At 53.1% G+C, this 27,725-nt stretch overlaps 1 protein-coding gene across 1 annotated transcript; it reads left to right on the top strand.

The window, feature by feature from the left end:
- Positions 1-1,860: 1,860 nt before the first annotated feature.
- On the top strand, positions 1,861-27,725 carry IGFBP2 (insulin like growth factor binding protein 2). The gene is made up of 4 exons (XM_060152152.1): positions 1,861-2,325; positions 24,198-24,427; positions 25,166-25,306; positions 27,428-27,725. The coding sequence occupies exons 1-4, from the start codon at positions 1,899-1,901 to the stop codon at positions 27,590-27,592; spliced, it is 963 nt and encodes a 320-aa protein (XP_060008135.1). The 5' UTR covers positions 1,861-1,898; the 3' UTR covers positions 27,593-27,725.

Here is a 27,725-nt window from a genome sequence, read left to right as displayed (position 1 = left end):
GAAAATTTCCCATGTGGCTCACGTTTGTGGTTTGCAATAGATTTTTATTGGACAGCATCACGCTAGAGTATCTCTACTCTGCAGATGCTCAGACTCTAGTGGGTGAGACCAACAGAAACAAATGTTACTGAGCTGGCCCAGTATGCCAGGGCACACAGAGGAGGAGTGACCGGCTGCCTCCTCATGCCTGTCTCTTAGTTCTGTCTGATCTGCTCTAGACACAGCTCTAGTGATTTCCAGAAGTCCAGCTCTGTCTCTTTCACTCCTCTGCCCAAATAAGGATGCTGCACCCCCCTGCTCAATTAAATGAAGCCAACTCTCCACACAAGTCAACTGGATTTCCTGCCGGTCCTCCCCCTGCCCCCAAGCCTCCGCTGGCCAAAGTGGACTTCCTCTCTCTAACCTCGCTTTCCCATTTCCAGGTCCTTGACTTAGCTGGTCCCTCTGCTCAGGATGCCCTTGCTATGCCTGCATTTCCCCTGGTAGAATTCCAAGCTTCAATTTCAACTCTGACCTACCCGTGCAATCCCCATCACCTTACCATCTAAATATTTCTCCTCCTCAAAGCCTCTGACAACCAGTTATTTGTTCATTTCACCAAACTCTCACCCATAACATTGTTAGTTCCTTAAGATCAGGAACTTGCCTTCCTGGGGCATCTAGCTCACCTTCAGGGTCAGGTGGCCACTTGGTAAGTTGCTGTTCAGTAGAATCAAATGGCTCTCAGTTTTAAAGTTAGAAAGAGCTGGAGTGGAGAGCCCTGGTGGGGGAAGGGTGGCACGGAGGTGTTGAGAAATTATACTTGGGCTGGAGGTAGATTAATGGTCCAACCCCCTCCAAGAGAGTCTCTTTGACAAGGAGCTTTGTTAGGGTCACAGGAGGTGGGTGATGATTAAAGTGGGGTCCAGCCTGGAATTTCCTGGAGCTGGGGACAGCTTGGATCAAAGAATCAATCTGAACAATGAAGGGAGGCCATTCTTGTCCATCTGCATTTATTGGAGAGAGCTCTAAATGACCTTACCCCAGGACATTCTCCTACACCTGGAAAGCTGATCTGACGTAAGACCCCTGAAGCAGGGTGTTCTGTCCTGCAGCAAATGCCTCGAGATCTGTGGCTGGAGGCCCAGGTCCCCAAGGGACTATTTGTGGGGGGAGGTGGAGCAGAGTAGGCGGAGAGGAAGGGAGGTTTCTTAGTGTCCAGAAATTGCATTTCAGGTACTAATATGTTACCAAATGCTTGCAGGGTTGAGAAACTGAAATGGTCCCTAAGAGGGGCTGTTCGGGGTAGGCTGATCTAGAGGATGTGAACAGCCTCCTGATTCCTAAGTCACTGTCCCAAGCAACACGACAGCAGTGGGACCCGAGGATGGAGGGAATTGCTGGGAGGGGACTGAAATCTACTTGAAGGTCATGTCTGCCGTCCTTTGCATTCCCTCCAGCAGTGAGTCCAGCGCCGGCCACATGGGAGGCGCGCAAACGAAGCCTTTCCGAATTGAACCGAAAACAGGAGACAAAAGCACCCACTCTTGTCCACTCCCGCGCCAATCTTACCCAAACCCCCAAGTTATTCTCATCCTCCAGGAGTCAGGGAGCCCGGGGTAGAAGGGTGTGGAGGGAGAGAGGCCAGGGGGTGTAGGGGACCCACGCAGCATGCAAGGAAGTGGAGATGGGCGAGTGGGCGTGCGCGCACGCAGAGGCCCGCGCGCGGGAGTGTCGGGGGAAGGGGGTGGTCTCCAAAAGGGGGAGGGGAGAAGGCAGGGGGCGGGGAGAAGCAGGGCCCTTTAGGACCCGGCTGCGGCGGCGGGGGAGGAGAAAGAAGCGGAGGAGGCGGCTCCCGCGCTCGCTGGGCCGTGCCACCTGCCCGCTCGCTCGCCGCCGTCGCGCTCACCGCCGCCAACATGCTGCCGAGACTGGGCGGCCCCGCGCTGCCGTTGCTGCCGCCGCTGCTGCTGCTGCTGCTGGGCGCGGGCGGCGGCGGCCGCGGGGCGCGCGCCGAGGTGCTGTTCCGCTGCCCGCCCTGCACGTCTGAGAGCCTGGCCGCCTGCAAGCCCCCGCCCGCCGCGCAGCCCGCCGCCGAGGCCGGGCCGGCCGGCGACGCCCGCGTGCCCTGCGAGCTGGTCCGGGAGCCGGGCTGCGGCTGCTGCTCCGTGTGCGCCCGGCTGGAGGGCGAGCGGTGCGGCGTGTACACCCCGCGCTGCGGCCAGGGGCTGCGCTGCTATCCCCACCCGGGCTCCGAGCTGCCCCTGCGGGCGCTGGTCCACGGCGAGGGCACTTGCGAAAAGCACGGGGATGCCGAGTACAGCGCCAGCCCCGAGCAGGTTGCAGGTAACGCTGGTTGGGACAACTAGTTCGGAGAAACTTGGAGGGCAGCGGGGGAGCCTGGCTGGCGGCCCTTCTGGAGGGAAGGAATGTGTGGCGGAACCTCAGAGACCGTTTTAGCGGAGGAAGAGCGGAGTCCTGGACCGGCTCTGGGCGATTGTTGGGAGGGGGGACCCGAAAGTCAGGCCCGGGGTGGGGGGAACTGGAGTTCGAGCGTGCGGAAGATCCCTGGCTACTAATTTGGTGGAGAAAAATGGGGAGAGAGAAGGCATCCCTGTTACCATAGGCTTGCCCGGTGGAATGTACTTCTACTGACTTCTTTTTTTGGAGGGGGGATTTCCTGGGGAGGAGGGTGTCGGTCAGATCGGTGTGAGTAGGAGCTTGAGCTGGTGACCGCCGACCGAAGGTTCCTGGAGAGGTCCTGGTGGAGGACGCCGCCGGGGGCTGAGGCTGGCGGGTACCGGTGACACCAGGGACCTCTAGTGAGAAGGGGGCGCTAGGAGAAGGCAGCGGCGCCTTGAGGTCCCTTCTTTCTGGGATTGTGAGGTGAGAAGAAAGGACTTGTTGGTACTTTGTAGGGTGGGCTGCCTAGGGGGAAAATTAAAAAGGAACGCTGTTATTTCAGAGAGGACGAAGAAGGCTCTTGCTTTTATGTCGGGTGGAACGATAAGAGAGGGACGTTTGGGAGGCGAGGAAGAGACCCCATTCGTTGAGTCACTGTAACTTAAGCCGGGTCGCCGGCTGCGGTCCGGGGCGGGGGCAGCCAGGCCGCTCAGTTTAGCATCTGGGCCCCCGGGCGTCTGGCAGGAGGATGCCTGGGCCGGGGCGCAACTACTCTTACCGGAGCGAGGTGTTGTCCTCCCCCCGCCCCCCATCCTAATTGAGGGAGCTCTTCCTGTCCCATAGAATGGGGGCCCTGAGGTTCTTTGTACGGAGCTCGCATACCCCCAAACAAGTTTTTTTGGGGACACAACCAGGCTCTAAAGATCTCTCACGTGTTGGTTTTTTTTGTTGTTGTTGTTTTGTTGTCGCTTTTGTTTTTTAAATTACAAAAGCCTCCTGCCCCAGTGGTCTGGAGGAAGCTGTAATTATTTTCTTTCCTCTTGGAGACGGTGGTGAAATGTGTCCACTGCCTGCTGCTGTTGATTAAAAAGCAAGTTTCTCAAACTTAGAGGGAAAAAAAAAAAAAAGAAGGAAAGAAAGAAAAGAAAAAGTGAAAAATTCGTGCTTGCTCGTCAGCTTCTGCGGTCCTTGGCCCCCTCCCGCCCCGGACACCCCCCGCCCCCCCTTCCTTCAGCCTATTGTTTTTTTTCCCTGTTCTCCTTGGGAATACAATTAGGGGTCAGAGTTGAAATCTTTTCTTTGTCGCATTTTGACCTTGAGTGCACAGCAAGTTAGGGCTTCCTCTGAGCGGAACCCCTCAAGTCCCTTTCTTCTCACTCCGGCTTGCTTCCCTCCCTAGCCTGCCTCGAAGTTAACCCTTTCCTCCAGCTTCTCTTAGAAAGTAATAGTAAAAGGGAAAAGACTCAGCAAAGGTCCTTTCACTGTGGGTGCCCATCCCCCCAGTCCCGCGTTCCTCCTCCTTCGCCCCCCAGCACCCCGTGGTCCACCGGGAAGGTACTGTGGTTTCTGAGCTGAACTCTGACAAACTAAACATCTCCCTCAGCAGGGTGAACTTTTGTTCAAAAGGCCTCCACGTTCATAGAAGCGTTTGGATTCTGACTGTTTTAACCAAGTGCGTAGCACATGTCCTTCCTAACCTTCCTAGCCTGGCTGTGTCCCTCAAAAAACTTGTTTGGGGGCATTTTGTCATTCTTCATTCCTCTCACTCTCTGCCTGAAAACCAACTGTCCTGCCTCCCAGCCCCCAGAGGCAGGTTAGGGTCTTCAGAAGGGAACAGATGCTGGGAATTCTCCCATTCACTCCTTCCTGGAGTCGCCAGGGGAGCTTGGGGACAATGGGGTGAGTTCATGGGAAGAATGTCACTGTGGATTTTCTGCCTGGTTATGGGACTCCTTTCCGCCAGCCAGCCCCAGCTGCCTCCACAGCCTGCTCCCAGCGGCCAGACAGCCGCCTTCCGCATTTTTCTCCTGTGCTCCAGACTGGGAAGAGGGGACACCAAGGTTGGGGGTGGGCGGAAGCTGAGCGGGTGCCCTGGAAAGACGTGCTAAGAGCGGGGTGTTGGAGGCGTGAAGAGGGCTGAGGGGACGGGGGCACTGTGAAGAGGAGAGAAGCCTGGGCTTGCTGGGGTGCAGGGAAGAGAGAGAGGGGCGGGTTTTGAGGCTCCTGTGCAGGAGAGGGTCTTGAGCCAGGGTGGGGATCGGGGTGCTGCGTGGGGACTGCGGGGGTCCGAGTTGGGTGGGGTGTGCCGACAAGAACGTGGCCCCGATGAAACCTTAGCACTGAATGCTGCCGCCTCCTCCCCGTCTCCCATTTCTCCTCCCCCCTCTGAAGAATGACCCCCACCCCCAGCCCCATCCCAGCCTGCATTCCTCTTTGAGCAGGTTGCTTTTGAGAATTTTAAACATACCCTCTTATTTCGAGGCAGCAAACCCTAGCAGTTCCGGCTTTGCTGTTAGCTCTTTTGTCTTTGTTCCCTGGACTCAGGGGCTGTGTTGCTGGCTTCCTGGGGATGGCTGGGATGCAGGGGGTGGGGGTGGGCACATCAGCGGGTGCTGAGCCTGCATCCCATGGGGGTGATGGGCTGGGACTTGGTGGTTCAAAGAAACCCAGAAGTCAGACGGAGGCGCGGATTGTGGGGTGGGGGCTTAGAGTGGGTGGGCCTGGAAGAAAAACAGGAGGGGGACCCTGAGATCTGCGTGAAGTCTGGACCTGAGAAATGCGTGGGTGTGTTGGGTGGTGGCGTGAGCAGAAGTGCCTAGAAATGTTAGGGAAAGGGAAGGAAGCAGGCCTGGGCCAGTCCGGGCCCTTTCAGAATTCAGGGCCTCGGCCGGGCCGGACTGGCTCCCTCAAGCATCTCCCCTGCCTCCTTCCCTTCCGTGTACAATGCCGGGGATTATGCCGAGGGGCGGAGCTGCCCAAGTGGCCGTCTGGCCCGCTGCACTTATAAAGGTGCTATAGAAATGTGCAGTCATTCAAAGTCCCAGGGCCGGCCGGCGGGCGGGCGGGCGGGCCTGGGGAGGCTTTGCATCTGCAGTTGCTGGGGGAGCATAAAGGGGGGCAGAGGCGAGGGCTGATTTACAGTGGTTCAGTGCAGCTTCAAAGAAGGGGGAGAAAAAGCAACGGGACTTCTGGCTCAGAGCGCTGCTTTGCATCTTGTCTTGCATAAATTTGCATACTGAGTTCAAAGTCGTAAAATAGTCTTGGGGAATGAGTGGGACCTACTGTCACCGATTGCTAGCGTCACTACCTTCCCCCACCCCCCACCCTAGACAGAATACCCAGAACTAGCTCTGCTAAGCTGCTCTGCCTGAGTGTGTTGGAAGGGGAGATGGGGGACTGGAGGGCTGCTGCTTCTGGGTCCCTCTGGGGAGACCGGAGATCTGTAGTTCCTTGACTACAGGAATTACGCAGGGTGTGGCTCTGTGCGCTGTGGCCTTGGAAGCAGGGCTGGTCTGGAGGGTGTGACTCCACAGGTCCCGAACCAGCTAGGCAGAGGCAGGCAGTGTTGGAGTCTTTGCCCGCAGTCTCCCTGCTCACCTTCCACTCCCATCCAGAGTGTTCACGGAGATCGTTCCCAATGTGTAGTGATAATGACCCCATCTGTTCCTTTGATGAGATATTTGAGGAAGCTTTGAGAAAAAAAAAAATCCTATTGACAGTGTCAAAAGATCTTACAAAAACAAAACCAGAGGTAAGGAGTCTCTGAATTAGAATAGGTGGTGGAGGAGAGGGGGAAAGAAAAACCCATCTATTGTGGACATGAGGGTCTATCTATGCAGTGGTTCTTGGCCTAATTGGACCCTTGAGTTTCCTGGCAGGCAAAGGGAAAAGGGAGGGTTAGATGGTTCTCATTATTAGCTTACCTTAGCAGTGAGCTTTAAAATAAACTTTTCAGGCACATAATTCCTTTGGGGGAAAGAATTTCTACAGAAATGCCTGCAAGGTGCCTGAGAGTCGGGATGTGTTCAATCACCAGCTGTCAGACACTGAGGGTGACTTTGAGAGCATCACTGTTCTCTAGCCCATTTATCAGGTTAGCTTCTCGGTTCTTAGATTAGCTATTCTCTGCTGTAGAAAATGGGACACACAATTGCTAAGTTCTGATATGAGCAGGTTCCAAAAATTCGTGGTTCTAATGAAATGCAGGACAGGAGTATCCGAGGCGGGGAGGGGTGGGCAGGGCAGGGGCTGCTAAAGGGAATGAGGGAGAAGTAGAAAATGAACAGGCTGTGCCCATGTTTGGTTTTGTTATTGGTCCTCCTCACATACTACAAAACCGTACCAAAAAAAACAAGGCTCGGTTATCATTATCATTATTTTTTAAAGAGACTGCATATCCAGGGACTGCATTTAGTTTTAGTCTCTCTCTTCTCTGTGTTCCCAGCTCCCCTTTTCCTTCTCTGCTTTCTCCATCCTGTCTTCACAACCCACTCTGGACCGTTCTCTCTTTCCCATGCTTCTCCCACTATAATTCTAGCACACCTGGCTGGTTGCTAAGCAGGTGGACAGGGCTCGAGAAAGTGACATGGGAAGTAGATTGGCCCGGCCTTCCTCAGGGATCCAAGTAGATGGAGACCACGTAGATGATTGGGGATTGGCGTGTTTGAACCAAATCTGACCCTTAAATGAGGAGGGCAGTTGACTGGCAGTGTAGGGACTGGGCTTCGTGGGCGGGGGTGCCTGCTAGGGCTGCTTCTGCCAAAACCAAGGCGCAGGGGAGCGAGGTTATACTTCTAATGCGCCAGGGTGCTGGTGATCTGGTTGGCAGATGTTTGGAGCCCCTCTGCTTCTCCTTGCTGTCTCTGGCCAGCATTTCGCTGAGGTGGCAGGCAGCCTCCCGCCTGTCCTCATCCTGGTATGAACTGCTTCTTTGCCTGCTTTGTCTCCTGTCTTACAGCATCCCTGCAAGGGAGGCTGTTTACCTCCATTCCGCAGGTGTGGACCCTGGGGCTCAATGGAGGGGCCACCTGAGCAGCTAAGTACTGAGGTGAGAGGCTAACCTGGCCGCCTTTCCTCTGTACCCCTCTGCCTCTGTGACCAAGCAAGTGAGTGCGGGCTGTTGGCAGAAAAAACCTTTGACCCCCGTCAGCCAGAAGGTTTGTTCCTGGACACCTGCCACGTGCAGGTGATGCTTGGGCCACCGTTCAGTTATTTGCATTCCCTTGACTCTTTGGAGAGGCCCAAGTCCTAGAACTTGGGGAATTCAGAAATGGAAGTGACCAGCGTGCAGTAGTCAGGAGGGGCAGAAGGGTTCCAGGACAGGCCTCTAGAGAGAAGAGCTGGTGGGCAGTGGATGAATGTGGAAGCAGCCTGGCCTTTGCTGGAAGATTGACCTGGGTTCCAATGCAGGCCCGTCTCTGAGCACCTGAGTGATGATGGGCCAGGGTCTTATCTTTTGGTGAAATGGGGATGATTGTATTTCTCAAATGGGGTACATGTGAGGTCAGCTATGATAATGCAAAATGCCTGGCACGTAGTAGGTTCTCTTAGCTGCCTTAATCTTGGCAAGCGATGTCTCCTCTCTGACACTTAGGCGGCCTTTAAAACAAAGGCCGAACCGGCTGTGTCAGGCGGGCCACCTGTTTCTGAAGGTTGTACCAGGCGCTAAGGGGCCTCATCCTGGTGTGAAGTGGCTTTGGTTCAAAACCCAGTTTCCTACCACGTACTTGCCACCCGAGGCAAGAGATAATTCTCTCTGAGCCTCAGTTTCCTTATCTGTAAATGAGGAATCGATAGCACCAGCTTCATAGGGTCACATCTGTGTGTGTGTGTGCGTGCGTGTGTACAGGTAGATAATACGTAAAAAGTCTACGCACTTGGGTGTTTTTTGTTTTTTTCTGTAACAAGCCACTTGATTTCCAGCATCCATACCTCTGACCCATTTTCACAGACAGACTGTAGTGGAGCTGTTTGTGGAAAAGGTAATGAAACTATCTTCAATGCAGAATAAACCCAGTTGACAATAAACGGATGGCCTGAGGTCCAGGGCTTGCAATCTTTACGGATAAGTTAGGTGATGCTCTTTAGGGCTCGTGCGCGAGGATCTGGAGCTGACCAAGATTCTTCTGGCAGCTTCACTGTGGTGCCCGAATGGGGGTGGAGGGACTGTAGGGGGCAGAGGGAGCCCCAGAGTTTGACCCTGGGTACTCTTGCTGGCCTTGCTACTGAGAAATGGGACAGGTTGAATTGGACGTTAGGAGGAACACCGGCACCCAGAAGCTGAGTCCTGCCTTCACCTGCCAGCCGACCTCTAGGACCCAGCTCTCCAGTTGCTGGAGCTCAGAGGACTGGGGAATCCCTGAGGCCACATTTCAGGGGTGGGCAGCGCCTTCCTCCACCGATGGCCTCCACAGGACACCTGCTAGGACCCAGGCTTTAGCAGAAGAGGGTCAGAACCAGTGTGTACTCACACGTTTGGTACACGGCGTGTGCCGGGTGAGCTGTGTCGTATTGTCAGTGCAGCCAGTGAAGACCCCATGGTGCCCGTTTCCTGCCCCAGGAAAGTGGGCTTTTGGGTCCATCCTGTCTGGGCCTAGGGTGCCAGAAAGTTGAACATGATCCTGGCAAAGAAACTGGATGTTCTATCCAAAAAAGCGATGTTTTCTTACTACGCCATCTCCAGCGTTGACCTCACTCCCCAGTGGGGTGGGGCCTGAGGGGTTCTCAACAGGCATGGGGAAGTGTCTTCTGGGCCCTGGGGTTCTTCCTGATGTCTGATTCCACCTGTGGTCCCGGAAAGCCCTCTGAATGGCCCGTCTGGCCACGACGACATGACACTGTCTGTTGTCAAGCATCTGATGGAGTTGAGGCCCCAGGAAGCAGAGAAGCTGGATGCTTGAGTCTTCAGGGGTCAGCAGATGCTTGTGGTGAAACCAGGGACAATAGGGACAAAGCACAGCGTTTGCCACTGGGCATCTGGGGTGGACGGTAAACTCCGGGGACCTTGGTGGTGGGGGGAGGATGGGGGAGGAGAGGCAAAGCTCTCCTTACAGAGGGGTTGGTGGGTCCAGAGAAAGGTGCTGGCTTTCAGGTTCCAGAGTAACTGCCCCCTCCCTTACCCTCTCCCCGACGCCGAATAGAGTGGATGGACTCTAGGAGATTTTTTTTCCTACTGGAAAATGGACCATCTCCCTCTGTCCCTCCCCCTGCTTGGCTTCTGATCCTCGACCCTCCCCTCCCCCTCTGGGGCCACTCCTGTTCCTTAACAAAGCCAAGGAAGATCTGGGCTGGCTCAGCTCCTGGGTGTCAGTCAGGACGCAGAGGGAGACCTTGCTCAGAAAGCCGGCTCCCCCGGAAAGAAATACAGAGTCGACTGTAGTGAGGAATTGTTTCCTTTCCCCCTTTTTTTTTTGTGGGGGGGAGGGGGGCATTTGGCAACCCTTGGGGCCCCTTCTGGCCGCCAGCCCCACATCTCTTCCTGGCTCTTGGGAGGCAGGGCAGGAGTGAAGTTTGGGGAGAAGGGAGCAGGGCCTGGCAAACCTCCAGCTGCCGGCCTGGGGAATTGGCCCACAGGCCCTGGTTAAGTTGGCCCCGAGCAGAGCCTGGGGAGGTTTCTAATTAGTGGATGGGTGTAGGTGTGTCAGCCTGTGTTCATTCAAGGAACTGAGCTCTGCCGGTGAGGAAGCCCTGAGGGGAGGGGCACTGGCCTGGGGAGGCCTTGGTAAGTTGGGGAGGAGGGGGGAGGCTCAGGGGTTCCTTCCTGATAGGGGTTGAGGAGATGGGGACCTTCTAGCTGGAGTGATCTGAGTTGGATTGTAGGGGTGCAGTGAGCAAAGGGTCTGCCTCGAAGGGTAAATGACAAAATACATAAGCATAATTAAAATTGCTTTTTTTTCTAGATATTGTCTACTTCTACCCAAATGCCTGTCGTTTTTTGTTTTGTTTTAAAATATTTTGGCCACACCGAGCGGCATGTGGGATCTTAGTTCCCTGAGCATGGATCTAACCCGCGCCCCCTGCATTGGAAGCATGGAGTCTTCACCACTGGACCGCCAGGGAAGTCTGACTGCAGGTTTTTTGCTTTTTCTAGCTGTTTTAGCCTCAAGATTCTCCCCACTTGACAGGTGAAGAAATCAAGGCCGTATTCAGGTTCAAATGCCAAGGCAAGTGCAGACCAGAATGGACGGACCAGAACGGAGTCTGGGTCTCCAGATTCTCGTTCCAGAGCTCCATTCCATCAGACTCAAACATGCAGAGAAGCAGTGAATTATACACTGCTGCTTGGAAAAGCTCCTTTTCCCTGGGAGGTAGTAATTAAGGCATAACTTCTCAAAAATGTTCCTTTATGCAACTCCCCGGGAAGTCTCTTTTAGGTCTATTGTCTGGACTTCTGGATCGAGGTGCCAAGTTGCCTGTGGATGGGGAACTTTCTTTCTTTCTTTTTTTTTTTTTTTTTTTTGGGAACTTACTTTCTAAAGTGCCTGAGGCCAAGATAAAATGAAAATGACAGTTCCCCTGGGCCCTGCCCTTGCAATTGCCTGATAAGGCTGGGTGGTTTCTATAGAGACACCGGCAGGAGGTGTGTCAGGCAAGATAAAGGGGGGTGGGGGAGGAATGGGTTTACTGGATCCTAAGGGCTTTTGGGGTTGGGTGGGGGCCCGCTGGCTTATGACTGATGGCTTCCTTCCCTGGGAAGATGAGGGAGGGTCCTGTGGAGATGGGAAGAGAGACAAGGTGATGGGGAACAGTAGAAAGGAAGCCCTGGGGTTACAAGGTCTTGGTCAGGAGTTTACCAGGATACCAATGCCCAAATGCCATTCTGGTTGGTTAAGAGCTATGGAGTTAAACCACCTGGGATTTGGTTTTGGCTCTGCTGTTGCTGCTTGATTTTGTGCCACTGGCCTCAGACCCTATGGCTTCTTAGCCAAGCATGAGAGGAGATAAGAAATTATCAACCTCGTGTGATTGCTTGATGATAAAACAACGTTCTGTACGCAAACCACTTAGCACAGGGTTAGAAACTCAGAGAATCAGGTGAGTCGTACTGATGGTGATACCTCTCCACTCTCTTCTCCCTCTGATGTCAACACACAGAACAGAAGAAGGCAAATGCTTGTTTTTTAGCTGTTTGCTGATTGGCCAGGTTTATTAAGAAGGGGCACTTAAGAATCCTGCAAGGAAGTGTGGCTGCTTCCACAGGGTGTGGCTTACCTGGACAGCTGCCCTTTGCTTTGGAAAGTCCAGAATGGAGTCAGTGGTGGAGGGATTTCCAGAGGGCAGTCGTGACCTCATTGTGGTTCTGCTATGGCTGACCTCGGAACAAGGTCCATGCATGCCCCTTGAGGAGAGGATTCTTACTTGAGGCCCTGCTAGTTAGCTCTGGTTCCTTTGCTGCCTCTAAACCAATAGAGCATAACCAAGGAAGACAACTGATGTGCTGCAGGTTTATATCATACAAAATTAGTGAACTTTTAGTGGAAGGAAAAGAAAGCATGGTGACCTATTTAAAGACACTTATTTATATTCAAGACACTTCTTGTGCTGGTTTGAGAGTGTGGCCGGCAATCCTGGACATCTTTGCAGGTTTTCAGTTTCTTTTTGCATCCTTTGGGTTCCATTTGTCAGGCCTGGGATAGCTGGGAGACATCTGGGGATGGAGAAGAATTGGCAGAAGGAGAGGGTGGAAGGAGAGAGGTGAGTGGGACCCAGTGTTTATGGTCCATGGGAGCTGGTCTGCGTGGTGACATCAGAGCTGAGTGCAGGGACAGTTGTTTGAATGTGGGTCCTGGTAGAGGGAAGTAGCCTTCCTCTCCAATTCATGCTTCTGTTCGCTCAGTGCCTTTCTTCTCTCCTAACCACTCTTGCTGCTCTGGGGCTTAGATGGTGAGGGAGAGACCAGAAACATGAAAAAAAAGAAGTAATATAACAGGATACTCTAGGCCAGAGCGCGGTGGAATGCTCTTTGGATAGTCAACTTTTCTAATGTTTAAACACTGATTGAGCACAGGTACAAGCTATGAGACTGACTCTATACAGATACAGTTATCATACCACCTGTAGCACATGCTTTTTTTTAAAATTTTTATTTTATATTGGAGTATAGTCGATTAACAATATTGTATTAGTTTCAGGTGTACAGCAAAGTGATTCAGTTATACATATACATGTATCTATTCTTTTCCAAATTCTTTTCCCATGTAGGTTATTACAGGGTATTGAGCAGAGTTCCCTGTGCTGTACATATACAGTAGGTCCTTGTTGGTTATCTATTTTATTTTTTGTCTGTGCCATGCAGCATGTGGGAGCTTAGTTCCCCGACCAGGGATCTAACCCATGCCCCCTGCATTGAAAACATGGAGTCTTAACCACTGGACCGCCAGGGAAATCTGGTTATCTTTTTTTTAATACAGATAGCCTTTTCAAAAATTAATTAATTAATTAATTTTTGGCTGTGTTGGGTCTTCGTTGCTGCGAGCAGACTTTCTCTAGTTGCGGTGAGCGGGGGCTACTCTTCGTTGCGGTGCGCAGACTTCTCATTGCGGTGGCTTCTCTTGTTGCGGAGCACGGGCTCTAGGCACGCAAGCTTCAGTAGTTGCGGCATGTGCGTTCAGTAGTTGTGGCTCGCGTGCTCTAGAGCACAGGCTCAGTAGTTGTGGCGCATGGGCTTAGTTGCTCCGTGGCATGTGGGATCTTCCCCGACCAGGGATTGAACCTGTGTCCCCTGCATAAGCAGGTGGATTCTTGACCACTGAGTCACCGGGGAAGTCCTGGTTATCTATTTTAAATAGATCAGTGTGTACACGTCAGTCCCAAACTCCCAAGCTATCCCTCTCCCACAGCACATGCTGTTTGATCGTGGAGGGGAGCAAGAAAAGCATTTGAAAAAGTTGGATATTATCTAAGAAGAAACCAAGTCAGTAGAGATGTATATACATGTCATGTAAGTAAACGGGTGCTGTTTTAGCCTTTTGACCAAGGCTCTTGGGAAGATCTTGATGTGAAATCATGGGACCCCTCTCTGGTGGATAAAGTTACAGAAGGAAAAGAATCTCCAGTCTTGGAAGACGAAAGCGCAATCTCTTTCTTCCAAAAAGGCAAAGTGAGCACACAAAATGTCTCCCTTCCTGCCCTCCTTTCATGATGTGTGTACTTTGTTTTACACTCTATGGAAGCTAAGTACACGTTTGTGTCTTCAAGAAGCTCCCTCCTTTGGAGGAGGAAGGAAAAGCGCGGACCCCTGGCTCTGTGCCACTGCACTCAGGCTACGGGGCTGTGAAGGAGGCTGAGTCCAGTGACGAGTGCTTGGCCCAGGATGCCCGTCATCCACTCAATCAAGTGGCCTTTGGACACTTGGAGGCCATATTGTCCATCCTCCTTCCTCCCGAACGATACCAGAGGAAGATGTGTAATTTTTTTACACCTGCAATTTGTTACTCATTTTAGTTCTTCCTCTGAAACTCGGGTGGCTTCTAACGTGGATCTCTCCCATTTCGGTTTAAGGCTGCTACCTCCCTGCTCCTTAGGAAGCCAGAACAGCTGTTTCCCTTCCTTTGGGCATGAGTGGCCCTTGAGTATTGATTCCTGCATCTTCTCCTCCTTGACCCTGTGACCGGCTTCCACTCTCTTCGAGTCTTTCCTCTGACTCATTTCCCAGTTCTTCATGCTGCACAGACCTGGCCGGGAGCCCGTGGTCAGTCTCCGACTGGCAGGCAGGTGGCTCTTGTGACATTGGCCTCTGAGAGTGGCACTGAAGTTGGCCATGTCACTGTCATTTGGTCCTCCTCCAGCCAGTGGGGTTCAAGGGGCACCCGTATTTACTGATACCCCTGCTTGACAAGGAGGGTGAGAGGTGGATGGAGTGAGTTTCTTTTAAAAGAAAACTTTAAAAATGCATAGAAATACTAAGAATGACATAATAATGCCAGTCTACCGCCCACAGCTGGGAACGTTGATATTTCGTCGTCATATTTACTTCAAGTCTTCTTTTTAAGCTTCCGCTGATGGCCCTCCCCACCAGCCACCTGTTCCCTGTCCCTCCTCCCCAGAAACAACCACTAGCATTATTTAGTGTTTCTCTTTCTTAGCTAAACAGGTTTGCTAATGAATGACCAATATTTCAGAGTCATTCTCTGAGATAATGGAAAATGTACATAAAAGGTTTCATTCTGCAACTTTTTCCCCCGTCCACTTTAGGTTTTGATATCTACCCATGTTGATAGACACAGGTCAGAGCTATACTTTTTTTTTTTTTTTTTGGCGGTATGTTGGCCTGTCACTGTTGCGGCCCCTCCCGTTACAGAGCACAGGCTCCGGACGCGCAGGCTCAGCGGCCATGGCTCACGGGCCCAGCCGCTCCGCGACATGTGGGATCTTCCCGGACCGGGGCACGAACCCGCGTCCCCTGCATCGGCAGGCGGACTCTCAACCACTGCGCCACCAGGGAAGGCCCTGTAATGAACGTTTTTGTGCACATGTCAGAGAGAAGTAGAATTACTGGGTCAGGCACACTCTTCCCATAAGCCTTTGGTCCACGTTTGCACCAAAGCACGCTCTCCACTCACTTGGGCCTTCGGCAGGTAGGTCCCCTTGCCAGGTTCTCAGATGGCTTTAGCTGAACCAGACGAGAAACGCTGGGGACTCACGGGAAGGAGGGAAAAGCTGATAGTACTGTTGACCATCTTGATATCAATTTCTCTGGCTCTTCAAGGACAGACTGGCTCGCAGAACCCCAGAGGACCGTGGCTGAATTTGAGCATGTTTTTGTTTTCTCAAACTGTCTGCCTCAGCCCTGACCCTCCCCAGGTCTTGGCGATTCCAGGAATGACCCTGGTGTTTTATGAAGCACTCCTTTGGAGAGTGCAGAGGCAGGGAGGCCCTGCACTTTCTGGTCTCTCGAGGGGGACCCCGCGATGAGAGATGCTCTAGAAAACCTCCATGATGCTTGGCCGAGGAGGGCCCCTGTATGTGCATCTAAGCATATACGTGTCTGTTCCTGAACCCGCACGTCAGTGGGTGCAAGGAGCTTACAAGGCTTCGCCTTTGCAAAGTGTACACGTGAAGGCGTATCTCTTGAATAGAAGCCTTTTCTCCCATCACCAAGAAATTCTTCAGGAAACCGAGTCAGGAATCACAGAGGAATGGGGCCCTGAGCTGGAAGGTGGTTGTTAAAAGTACAGAGTCCTTGACCCCTCCTGCCCGCTCCACCCCAAGGCTTGCTGTCTCCAGAGCTCTGGGGCTGGAGTGTAGGACTGGTCTAACTCTCTGAATTTACAGCTGAGCACACCGGGGCCTGCACATCTGAAACACCCAGGCTGGCATCATTCAGAATCCCAGGCCTGGCAGTAATGTCAGGATCAGAACCTTGGGCCTCTGGCTTTGCGGCCAGTGATGCCCTTCTTGCCACACTAGAACCGGATGGCCAAGGCTTCGAGCTCCAGAGCCTGTGTTCCAAAGGAAATCCAAAAAGGGCTCAGAGTGGCGTGGCAGGTAGTTGGCCCTCTGCCCTCCTGTTGTCCACCGTCGCCGTTATCTCCAGTAGCGGTTTCTTCCCTGTATGAGGATGGGGCTGGGTGCCTACTGGCCATCGCACTCCACCGACTTCACCCAGCTCTGCAGCCCTTAGCTAGGTGATGGGCTCGTGGTAGCTGTCGGTGCAGGGAGATGGTCTCAAGGTGAGAAAGGCCAGTTCCTGCCCTTGTGTGATGTGATCACCTGTGGGACCTATGGGTCTAGAACATCAGAGGAGGCCGCTTGTTTGCAGCCATTTCCTTACGTACGGGTGGGCGGCGGGTGTCATCAGAGAGGAGACCTTTTGTTCAGAAACCATACTGAGGAGCTACTGGTCTGTTGCCGAAGGGATTTTTCCCAGAATGAGGTGGCATCTGAGAGATGTCAGGTTTGCTTAGCTGGCTCCGTAGCAGGGAGCAGGGGCTCAGAGAATGGGAAGGGAGTTTGGAGTGAAGCTGGGTGTCAGCAGGGCGTAGATGGCCCGTCCAGGAACGCCATTAGCTGGGCTGGAATGCCACCACGTGAGACATCCACGCACATACTACTCAGGATTCCAGTGTAAGAGGCCGCTGCTGCCTGCCCGCCTGTGACAGGCTAAAAACAGGTGGAGGAGGGCACATGATGTCTCTCACGCAGAGAGACTAAGGACTTCAGGTTTAACCTTAGCTGAAAATTAACCAATAGGCCCCCTTCCTACCCCACCTGTTTCTAACTTCTGCCCCCGATGACGTCCTCCCACTCCCCCACCTCCCAGCAAGGCCTGAATCACCCACCCTGGCTTCTGGGTGGTTTGTGCTGTTGACCAGAGTGGCCATATGCCAGGTGAAGTTAAGTGAGCAGTCAGCCATACAAGGGGACTGGCTTCAGAGCCTCTCCAACAACATCTGCTTCCCCTGTGTGTTGGTGCGTTTACCTGTGAACCCTGCCTCACCTATGCGTGCACGGCGGTTATGAGACTCTACCTATCTTTCCTCCCTCTCTCCTCCTTCCCTCTCCCCCTTCTTTCTTGCCTTCCTTCCTCCCATCTTTCCTTTGCCTAAATGCTATAAGCAAAGTTAAAGTAATTTTGGCAAATCCACCCTTGCCCAAGGACTTCATCAGATGGCAGAGAGCTTTGATGTTTAGCAGTATATGGAATTTATACAATCAACAGAATCAAGCTTTAGAAGAAAGATGTCGAAAGATGTAGATGCAGAACTCTTTTATAACTCATTTTTCCCCCCATGCATTGGCCGTTCTGCAGACCAGGTATCACCCACCCTTCCCCTCTACCAAACAAATGCACCTTTCATTTACTCTTTCAAGAACTAGATCATCTGCACATTTCTTCCAAAGCCTGATTCTGCCCACATTGGGAGTTTGAGTGGTACTGATGCTGTAGCCTATTTAAGTAGCAGCCTTCACTTTAGTAGGGTGATGATTCTCATTTTTCAGACATAAGACATTAGAGCTCAGAAAGGTTAAAGGGTCTGGCCAGAATCACGGGTGAGTTGTCAGGGGCAAAGCCAGGATTGGAATTCAGGGCTCTTGACTCCTGGGGTTCTTTGCCCATTTGAGTCTGTGAATGAATTGTCCACTGCCATGGATATTAGTGGAGAAGTCCTCCTGGAGGGAGGAGGAAGATGGTAGTTAGTATTTATTCTTTTGCCCAACGTATGTCAAGGTTAAGTGAATTTTGGGAGAAATCAACAAAGAAGGAGCCATGTGAGTTCTGTGCCCAACCAGCGTGGAACCAGGAAAGCAGCTGGCATTCCCCTGGCCTGTTACTTGGAATCCATTCTCAAAGGGCCTGGAATGCTATTACCTGTTGAAGAAGGAGGTGAGTTCACTGGAGGGAGTGATGGATTTAGGGTTGGGTTAGATCATCCCTCTGTTGCCCTCAGCTCTTAGATTTCCAAATAATCATGAGATAGACTGAGGAGAAGGTTGGAAAATGACTAGACTTTCTTCAGAATAAAGAAAAGAAGAAAGAAAGATGTATTAACTTCTTATGAAGATGTGTGATGCTTTTGGGAAGAGGTCTCCTTTTCTCACCAGGCCTGCATGAGGACAGATGCCTCACACCGTAAGCAGGAAGGGGTAGGGGGTTGCTGTTATATTCTTAGGGCTTGTTTTCCCCAGAGTGCTCTAAGGTCTCCGGTAGATCAGGAGTTGCCAACTGTCAAATGGAGCAGAGGTCGGAGCGTCGCAATAGGAGAAAGTGAAGTTTCATGAGAGAAAGGATCTTCATCCGTTGAGTAAGGTTGTCAGTGCTACAGTCAAGCCACATGACACTGCGGGGGAAAGGACTGTGCCAAAATTAAGTTTTAAAGCCAGAGTGTAAGTGCACAGAAGTAGGCATCTTTCTGCTCCCGGACTGTCCCCCTCCAGCTGCCCTGCTTGGCTAGCTTAGTAAGGCCGGGTCACAGGGCGGTGCGGGGACCCCAGGCCAGTCGTGGAGCACCTCTGATGACAGCAGAGAGGTTGTGCGTGCTCCTCTTGGACCCAGGTGCTGGTCCTTCTGGGCCTTGGGTTTTCTGTCTGTAAAATAGGACACCTTGTCTGTGTCCTCTTGGTCCATCTGTCTCGCATTCAGCTCTCCTCCAGGTGTGTAAGGTGGGAAGGTGTGGCAGTGCCCCTACGGCAGGACGGGCCTTCTCCCCGCCCTTCAAGCCTCCCACAAGGGAGATCTACTCTCCCTCTATCATCTCCCCCACTTGTCTTTGGAAAAGCTTGACCTTCTCTACATAATTGGGAAACTCCCTTCTTTTCCTGGGTCACTAGGCAGGGAACAGCTACTGCTTACTGATCCTTACAGGGACATCTCCTCAGGAATCTTGGAGGTCCCTGTCAGTCATCTCTAAGCCCGCAGGCTTTTCCAGTTATGTGATTTGGGTTGCTAAGAACCATCTCTTAGAGTGACCTTTGCACTGTAGCCCATGGAGCTGCATACATAAGTGGTTGCTTAATAAATATTATTCTGCACCGAACTCTCCTAGGCAGAAAAAAAAATGCAACTTGGTATTTTTGTTCTGAGGGCAAATTCCATCTCTAGCTGGAGTTCTCCATGTGGAATGTTTTCCTGCGGACTGCGCTGTCACACCTATAAGGGAACGTATGGGCAGAGCTTGGTAACGTGTGATAATGTCCTTGTCCAGCAGAGCGTGAGGGTGCGGTGCCGTGCGGGTGCTTCCCCGAGTGTGGGACGCAGAGGAGGCAGCTGAGGGCGAGCCCCTTGTGCCGGCACTGCGTATGCACGCAGCAGCCCTCGGAATCCTCTCTGCCACCCACTGGAGGTGGATCCTGTTTGTGCGTGTTTTACGGACGAGCAGTGAAGGCACAGAGAGCTTAAGTAACTTGTCCAGGGCTGCACAGCTCAGTGGTAAAGCTAGGATTCAGCCAGGCAGTCGGACTTTGGAGGCTGAATCCCTGAACCTCTTTGGCTGGGGATAGGATCTCAAGGAATCGAGGCTCTTCTCAGCCTACAGTCCTTTCTGATCTCCACCCAGTCAACAATTGTGTTTCCCTGTCCTGGGCTTCCACTTCAAGATGTGGGGTGTCGGCACCTGCGTCAGCAGACCAGGCCCATGGATTTCCTCATCTTATTGGCACTTTCGTTGGCAACGATGAGATCGATAAAGGAATGGAATGAAACATACCCTTGAACCCAGGTGGCTTCCGTGAGGGTGGACGAACTGACCTTCCGCTCAGAGCCGTCAGGGACATCTCAGGACAGGAAGCCACCTCTGTCCTTCTGGGATAGGACTGCCCACTTGAGCCCTGTCTTCTGGGACCTGGAGAGGGGCTGCAGGGGGCACCAGACATGTTTGCCTTTGTGGGCAAACACAGAAGAATTAGAAAATCGTATTTTATAACTGCAAACGTATCCGTGTTATATGAAGACGTTTGCTTTGACCTAAAAGTTTTTTTTTTCTTCTGATTTTGAAAGAAATGAAAACATTTCCTAGGGCCCTGGGCACCGTGCCCTCTGTGCCTGATGAGCAGACCAGCCCTGCCTGGAGCCTGCCATCCTGAACGTGCATGAATCTGTGTGCCCCTCTCTTCCATCCAGTGTTTCCAGAGCTTGCAGAGGGCCTGGTTCTGAGCGTTAACTGTGGGCTGACCTCTAGGGCTCATCCAAAGGATGCTTCTTTGGCCCCTGTCAGTGGTACGAGTGCCCGGGAGAGTTAGGGAAGAGGGGTCAGCAGGCTAAGAGTCCTCTGGGGTCCCCACCACCACCACCAAGAAGGAAGGCTCATAGGCCAGAAGTGTTCCTTGTGATGGAACAGTGGTGGAGGGCTCTTAGCCGAGGGAGGGGATACAGTAAAGCTCAGATCTGCTTTATGTGAGGCTGGGAGTCTTCAGCACTGGGCCGGGAACTTCAGGCCTCTGGATCAATCCTAACTGCGAACAGTGGTTTTCAACTGGAGACCATTTGGCAATGTTCAGAGACGTGTTCGATCGTTGCAACTCGGGGAGGGTGCCGCTGGCATCTGGTGGGTAGAGGCCCACGATGGTGCTGGGCGTCTTACACAGGACAGCTCCTAACAAAGAATCTTTTGGTCCCAAAGACAGTAGTGCTGGGGTTGGGAGACCCTGATCCCGAGAATGTCCCAGGCATTGGGTTCTGGTGAGTGGAGCCTTCCCAGACGTTCCTGAAGAGGACTAAATGTGGGCCATCCTGCTGTGTTTCAACCTGAGAACGTGGAATTGCAGCCACAGTGGAGACGGGCTGTCTTAATTTAAGCCTCGGGGCAGGCGGGCAAACCTGCCCCCAAAAGAGAGGAACCCGGTGAACTTCTGAGAGTCACAGGCTTCGTGACAGCAGAGCGGATGGTTCCAGAAATGGTGGGAAATTCCCAGAGCCCTTGTCTAATTACTTTGTGAGCAGAACTCAGGCGTCGGGTGCAGAAGTGGTGTTGAGGTCTCCATAGATGCTCTCTGTCACCGTGGGCAGGAAGCAGGCTGGGCAGGGCACGATGAGGATGGGTTTGTTGTGCCCAGGGTGAACTCGGGTACGAGGGGCTGGGCGAGGGCAACCCAGAGGTCCCCATTGTTTTCCCCCTTTGATCCTGCACGGTTCCCAGTGCAGCCGGGGAAGCAAGACTTTTCTAGGCGTCTTGCTGTCTTCCTCCTGTGTTCCCCGGGCCAGCACCTGCAGGGATGAAGACAGGGAGCCTGAAATTGTGTCACCAGGTCCAGGTGCAGAGAAGCAGAGAAGCCTGTAGAAATGGAAATGTTAGAACTGATGGTGAGGATGGAGATGAGTCCCCCCCGCCCCACCCATTTGTGCCAACATCTGCCTTATGCTTCAAGGTTAATGTTAAGCAGAATGGAGGGTTACCTGAATCAGCCCATCCTATTTATTTGCCAGGTCTGTCTCAGACTCTCGCAAGCCTCTCCTTCAGCCTTCTGCCCTCTACCTCTGGCATCTGAACCGGGAAGGTGGGATCATCTTCGTGGTTGGCCTCAGCTGCCTGACCAGTCCCAGGGGAAAGCTGCAGCCGGTCCCCATTCAGGGGAACCGGGCCGGTAGCGGAGCCGGGGAACCCGGACTGCTTCTCTTGGGGCCTCTGGGTTTCTGCTGTTTCAGCTTCAGGGACAGAAAGGGGAGGGCAGGGTGGGTGAGGGAAGTTTGGGGTGGGTGAATGTAGAACGTGGTCGATCAGGACTCCCACCCAAGTTGGTGGCAGATGCTTCAAATCAGCCTTCCCCTGCAGGTGGTGCTGGGGCTTCTGGAACAGGATCTAATCTGCGCTTGGTTTATTTATGATAAAATCTGGGCTACCCGGAGCCCCTGGAGAAATAGCCATTCTAGAGAAAAATTTTCCGGGTTTCACAGGGCTTACTCATTTAAATATTTCCATTATTTTTCTAAAGTTTAGCAATTTTGGATAGATAATCTTTCTTAATACTGAATACTTGTCATGTTTATCCCTTTCCTTGTTGGATGCCCCAAAGTCGTATTATCAACACTAGTCTTGTTTCAGGCCACACAACGTGGAAGTTTTCAGGGGTCATCAATGGCTGTGGAGTTGTTTGCTGTGCACCAAATGTCCCCGGAGTTCTTATGTTTGGTTTTTTTTACTGTCCTCTTTCCTCTCTGCCATTTGATACTTCTCGCCACTGACCACGTGCCTTCCTTTTTCTCCTTTTAATTTTGTTGATTTTATTCTGTGGTGGCCTTGGAAACCAGACATGCAGAAACCAGGCTTATCTGACCAGTGCTACTGCGAACCGTCAAGGTTCTTCGTGCACTGACTTCCCTTGACTTGTGAGGAAAGCATCGCGGCTTCACAATGCATGGATGTGGTGTCTGCTGTTCTGATGCTTAGAAGCTTATCTTCCTCTGCTTCCTGCTTCTTGATTGGGTTCCACATGGCAGGGGTAGCAGATCACTGAGGCAGCTGTCGTCATCATCATCATCATCGTCAAAGTAATCGCCACCCACAGGACATAGAGTTTCTGCGTTCCACACTGTATCTTAACGGCTTTACCTATAACATACTCTCAGCAGTTCTGTAAAGTAGGAACTATTATTATCCAGTAGTTTACGGTTCAGAAAAACAGAGGCACAGTGTGGATATATATGCAGGAGAAATACAGCTGGTATAAAAAGTGGCAGAGCTGGAATTCCATTCGAGTCCGCCCTCCTATATCCAGCATTTGCCAGGCGGGAGATTACGTGCCTGGTTCTAAAGGATGCTCCAGCTCGTGAGAACCGACCAGGCATCAGGCCTAGTGCAAAGGGAAGGGATGGGAGTAAACCTCTATTGAACTCCTCCGTTTCCAGGGACCCCGTTGGTCCCCCAGAGTCTGCTGGAGCGCGCTCCGAGGATGCAGGCGCTGGCTCCCCAAGGCACGGAAGAGGGTCCCACACCTTCGCTGGTGAGGGAGTGAACACCGAAACTCACAATCCAGAGGGGGTGTCATGGCCCCCCTTTTACAGGTCGGGGCCAGCTCTTTACACCGTATAGCATGCCCAGGACAGCGACCCCCTGAGCCCACCACACTGTGCCTGAATTCTGAAAGGACTGCCAAGTACTAGGCGCCTCGCCTGAGACCCTTGTGTAGAAATATTGTAAAAGCCATTCGGGTATGTTATCCAGGCTGTAAGTTTTCAGAGGTGCATTAGAGGGGAAGAGAAAATGTGCACGATTTGTTTGGAAACTCCCACTGCCTGCTCCCTGAGCCCTGCAGGGGGCCGCTCCAGGCAGTGTGGTCTGAGACCCTGTTGGCCCTGCCGTGTCTGCGGGGGGCTGTTTGCACCCCGGCCCACCTAGAGCTTGCCAGAAATTGTCTCCCTGGTTAGGACCCTTCCATACCATTGACTCTGTTCCCTGGCTGGACGTGCCTAAGCCTGCATGAGACCGTGGGAGGGGAGGAGTGCTCTCAGGGCCCCTCCACCTGAGCTGTGTGCACCGTAGGAGCCGTTCCCTATTGCCGGCTAGCTGGAGGTTTAAGAAAGTCGAAAGACTCAGTGGATGGTCCTTGGACAGACATCTGGATGAGGCTACGCGCCCTGCGATAAGATGAAACTACAGCGTGGTCATCGGTCCTGTTCTGGGGGCTCTCGATGTAATGGGGGGTGGGGCAGCATGCATAGACAGGACACAAATCAGGGTCCCGGGATGGTGCTGTAGCGGCCATAGGAGTGGAGCGTCAGGGCAACAAGAGGAGGAAGCAGACGGGCAGATGAAGAGTGATGGCGGAGGGGGCTGGACGCTGTGTTCCGGTGTCAGCGTGGCTCTCCACCTCACTTCCCCGCCAGACACAGCACGGCCCAGTGATCTCTGCGGCATGAGTTTTAAAAGCTCATCCGATCCATGCCTTTTCCAACCAGACATGAAGACTTTAAACGGGGGGAGTTAGTGGTGGGTGAATCTCAGAGGTCTTTCAAGGAAGAGTGGTGGCCGTTCCCCGTTCCCCGGTGAGAGCCTTGCCTACATGGTCATCCTTCGTTTGTGCCCCTCTGCTCCCCCACGCGCATCCTCCCCCTTGACCTCCTGGGATGGAGGCAGAGCACAGTAGGTGACCCAGGCATTTTTCTGGAGTCAGAGAGCCTGCGTTCAGATCCTGGATTCTGATCTTGGTCAGGAAATTGACCTCCGTGAGCCTCAGCTTCTCTGTCTAGAGGTTGGGGGACGTTACTAGTTGTGCTCGTCATTGCTGTGAAACCGAAATGGATCATCCACATAAGTCCCTTAGCACCGCTGCTTAGATGTTGGTCATCGCCTTCCTTGTCATTATCAGGGGTCCAGATAGTCCCTGGAGGGCCCACCTCTCTGGAAACTGGACCTGCAGCTCTTCCTCCCTCCCTCTCTCTGCAGACAATGGCGAGGACCACTCTGAGGGAGGCCTGGTCGAGAACCACGTGGACGGGAACATGAACTTGTTGGGAGGTGGAGGTGGTGCTGGCCGGAAGCCCCTCAAGTCGGGCATGAAGGAGCTGGCCGTGTTCCGGGAGAAGGTCACGGAACAGCACCGGCAGATGGGCAAGGGTGGCAAACATCACCTCGGCCTGGAGGAGCCCAAGAAGCTGCGGCCGCCGCCTGCCAGGGTCAGAACGGGTCGGGTCTGGTTGGAGGGGTGGGAGGACGTGTAAAGGGAGTGTCCCAGCAAGCGGGGATGTGGGCCCCCCGATGAGATCCATGTCCTGTGGGCCTGTGGGCAAAGCACTTCCCTTTCTGATTCTGCCACTGACATATTCAGGGACCTTCAGGTTGATCAGTTTCTCTTTGTGGGCGGGGCGCTCAGTATCTTTGGCTGTGAAATGGGCTCTGCGTACGGGTTCTTGAAGTCCCTTCTGAAATCTCCACGTTTCTGCTTGGCTTTGGGACACAGGCAAAGCAATGGATGGTAGAGATATAGATGGATCCACTGGAGCTTGCCCACTCGCGTTGCAGCTGCCCTCACTCAGCTACCCCACTTCTTCTTTCCAGCTCAGCTTTGCTGTCTAGGCCCTGGTTGGGTTGACGGAAGGGAATGGAGGTTGGGCCACCGGGTGGGTGTAGAGATACTCCAGAGGCAGCCACTTGAATTCAGTCTTTGCAAGTAGCTCCCATTTTGACCCCTGAAAGCCGTTGACACAGATGGAGGAGAGGAGGGAATACTCATATGCAGGTGGCTTTCTTTAGGGGTGCGGTGGAGCATAACCATATGGTAGGTAGATTGCTGGGCTGGGTGTCAGAAGTTCCTGGTGCCACTAGCTAGCTGTGTGGCCTTGGGAAAGTCCCTTCAGAAGAATCACGGGCCTGTTCCCACTCTAAGCATCCTCTCCGCGTGCCTGTGCCCACAGACCCCCTGCCAGCAGGAACTGGACCAGGTGCTGGAGCGGATCTCCACCATGCGCCTTCCCGACGAGCGGGGGCCCCTGGAGCACCTCTACTCCTTGCACATCCCCAACTGTGACAAGCATGGCCTGTACAACCTCAAACAGGTGAGCGAGGATCTCCTTGGCCCCGGACGCTGGGTGTGTCTTGTTCTTGCCCCATCACCTGTAAGCCTCTGAGCGGGAGACCTAGTCTTCTGTGAGGAGGCGGGTGGCGATGCCAGCCAAGAGGGGAGGGGATGCCAGCTGCCAGGCCAGGGAAGGCGGGGGCGGGGCTTCTCTTCTTGGCTTCAGGCTTGTCAGAGCCTGACTCCATGTACCCAGCTTACCTGCCAGCAGCGCTTGGTGTCCGGGATAGGAGGGAGCCTCTTGGAGGACAAATAGCGCCTCACACCAGTGCTTCTTGATTTTATTGAGCGTTAGAATCACCTGCAGGTGATTCTGGGGCCTCGTCCCCAGAGGCTGTCATTCAGACAGTCGAGTGGGATCTGAGAGTTCGCGTTTCTAACCAGCTGTCAGAGGACGCAGATGATCCGTGGACGGCATTTCCAGAATCACTGATTTAAACCATTGTTGACCAAGTAGACTCTCTGGTTTTCAAGTATCTCAGGGAATGGAGAATCAGGGGTGGAGAAACGCCACTTGAAATATTTCTAGAAACGGTTAACAGAACAGTGTTATCAGTACATTAGAGAAAATGCAGAAAGTGTAAGTAAAACACCCAGGAGCCCTTTTTCCTCCTCTTTCCATTCTGTTCATATGCCTTCTAATGATCTATGTGTGTATGCATATTTCCCCTTATCATTATTAATATTGTTTACCTAACCACATAGAGTTTGTAGCGATGATTGTTAGTGGCTGTTTAACATGGTCAGTTGTCCTTTCACCTAGTGCCCTGCTCACTTCCTCCAGCTCATCCCTGGTATAGGGAGAAAAAGTCTGTGTGCATTTCATGTAAGGCAGAGAGAAGGATTGAGATGGTGTGGACTCCACCGGCCATTCTGTTCTCCAGCAGAGGGTCTGAGCCCAGCTGCACACTGGGCTTCTCTAGGGAGCTTTAAAGAATACAGATTCCTGGGCCTCACCCCCAGAGATCCAGATTTTGTGAGTCTGGGGTGCTTTCTGGGCACCAGATTTTTCAGAGGCTCCCCTGGTGGTCCTAGTGGGAAGTCAGAACTGACTTTTAAAGGGTGGGTGTGCAGAGCCAGGAGATGGGGTACGGGGCTCTGCTGATCCCCCGGGGTGGGGGTGGGGGTCTCACTTCCCCATCTCCTTCACAGCCCAGGCATCTTGCCCTTTGAAATAGCAGTCTAGCGTTAAAAGCTATTGGTTCGTACACCTGCCCTCTAGATGTAAGCCAGCTACTTCGTCTGGAGTTCAAAAGAGGAAATAGTGATCTTCTTTTCTACTGAAGCTTATGGGTAAACGGGGATTTGCAAGAGGAATTGGCTCATGGGTAAGATCAGGGATCCTGGGAGGGGAATGCCTGGCTTGGCATCTCAGCTGTGGCCCTTACTAGCTCTGTGACGTTGGGCAAGTTACTGAACCCATCTGGGCTTCCTTCCGATCGTCCTTAAAATGGTAAAGTAATGGTACCTACTTCACAAGGTGGTTGAGAGGATTAAATGAGTGTACGTTAGGGGCTTCCCTGGTGGCGCAGTGGTTGAGAGTTCGCCTGCCGATGCAGGGGACACGGGTTCGTGCCCCGGGCCGGGAAGATCCCGCATGCTGCGGAGCGGCTGGGCCTGTGAGCCATGGCCGCTGAGCCTGCGCGTCCGGAGCCTGTGCTCCGCAACGGGAGAGGCCGGAGGCCGCGACAGTGAGAGGCCCGCGTACCTCAAAAAAAAAAAAAAAAAAAGAGCATATGTTAGATATGAAGTGTAAATGAGCAGTGTATATGACTGCTCACGCCACGCCCAGCACATAATAGGACCCGAGCTAACGCTGACTTTCATGTGCGTTTTCCGCCTCACACTACGAGTGAACTCCAGTACACTGGGTCCCTGGCTGGATGGGACCTCCCCGTGGATGGGGGCTGAGTCTTTCCATCGCGAGGCGTCCCCAGCAGCCTTGCTGATAGCCAGAGCACGTCCCTGGGCCAGCAGCACCAGCGTGAGTCATGTTGGAGCTTATTAGCCGTGCAGAATTGCAGGCACACCCAGACCTCATGAAAACGGGACCTCCGTTTTATCGGGGTGTCCTCTATGTCCTCCTCTTCTCTCTCCTCAGTGCAAGATGTCTCTGAACGGGCAGCGTGGGGAGTGCTGGTGTGTGAACCCCAACACCGGGAAGCTGATCCAGGGGGCCCCAACCATCCGGGGGGACCCCGAGTGTCATCTCTTCTACAACGAGCAGCAGGGGGCTCGCGGGCTACACACCCAGCGGATGCAGTAAACCTACAGCCAGCCGCCGGTGCCTGGCACCGCCCCCCACCCCTCTCCAAAGCTGGCAGAGCAAGGAGAGCGCTTGCGTGGTGGGTGGAGGGAGGATTTTCCAGGAGTTCTGACACGTGTATTTATATTTGGAA

The sequence above is a fragment of the Lagenorhynchus albirostris genome, chromosome 6 (genome assembly GCF_949774975.1).
Source record: "Lagenorhynchus albirostris chromosome 6, mLagAlb1.1, whole genome shotgun sequence".
Classification (NCBI taxonomy): Eukaryota; Metazoa; Chordata; class Mammalia; order Artiodactyla; family Delphinidae; genus Lagenorhynchus; species Lagenorhynchus albirostris.
Note: the sequence above shows the minus strand (reverse complement) of the source record. Positions and strands in the feature narration are given on the sequence as shown.

Excerpts from the sequence above, each read along its gene's own strand:
- IGFBP2 (XM_060152152.1), top strand. The coding sequence starts at position 1,899 with ATGCTGCCGAGACTGGGCGGCCCCGCGCTGCCGTTGCTGCCGCCGCTG. Across the intron at positions 24,428-25,165 it reads TGCGGCCGCCGCCTGCCAGG|ACCCCCTGCCAGCAGGAACT; the intron begins GTCAGAACGGGT and ends CTGTGCCCACAG. Across the intron at positions 25,307-27,427 it reads GCCTGTACAACCTCAAACAG|TGCAAGATGTCTCTGAACGG; the intron begins GTGAGCGAGGAT and ends CTCTCTCCTCAG.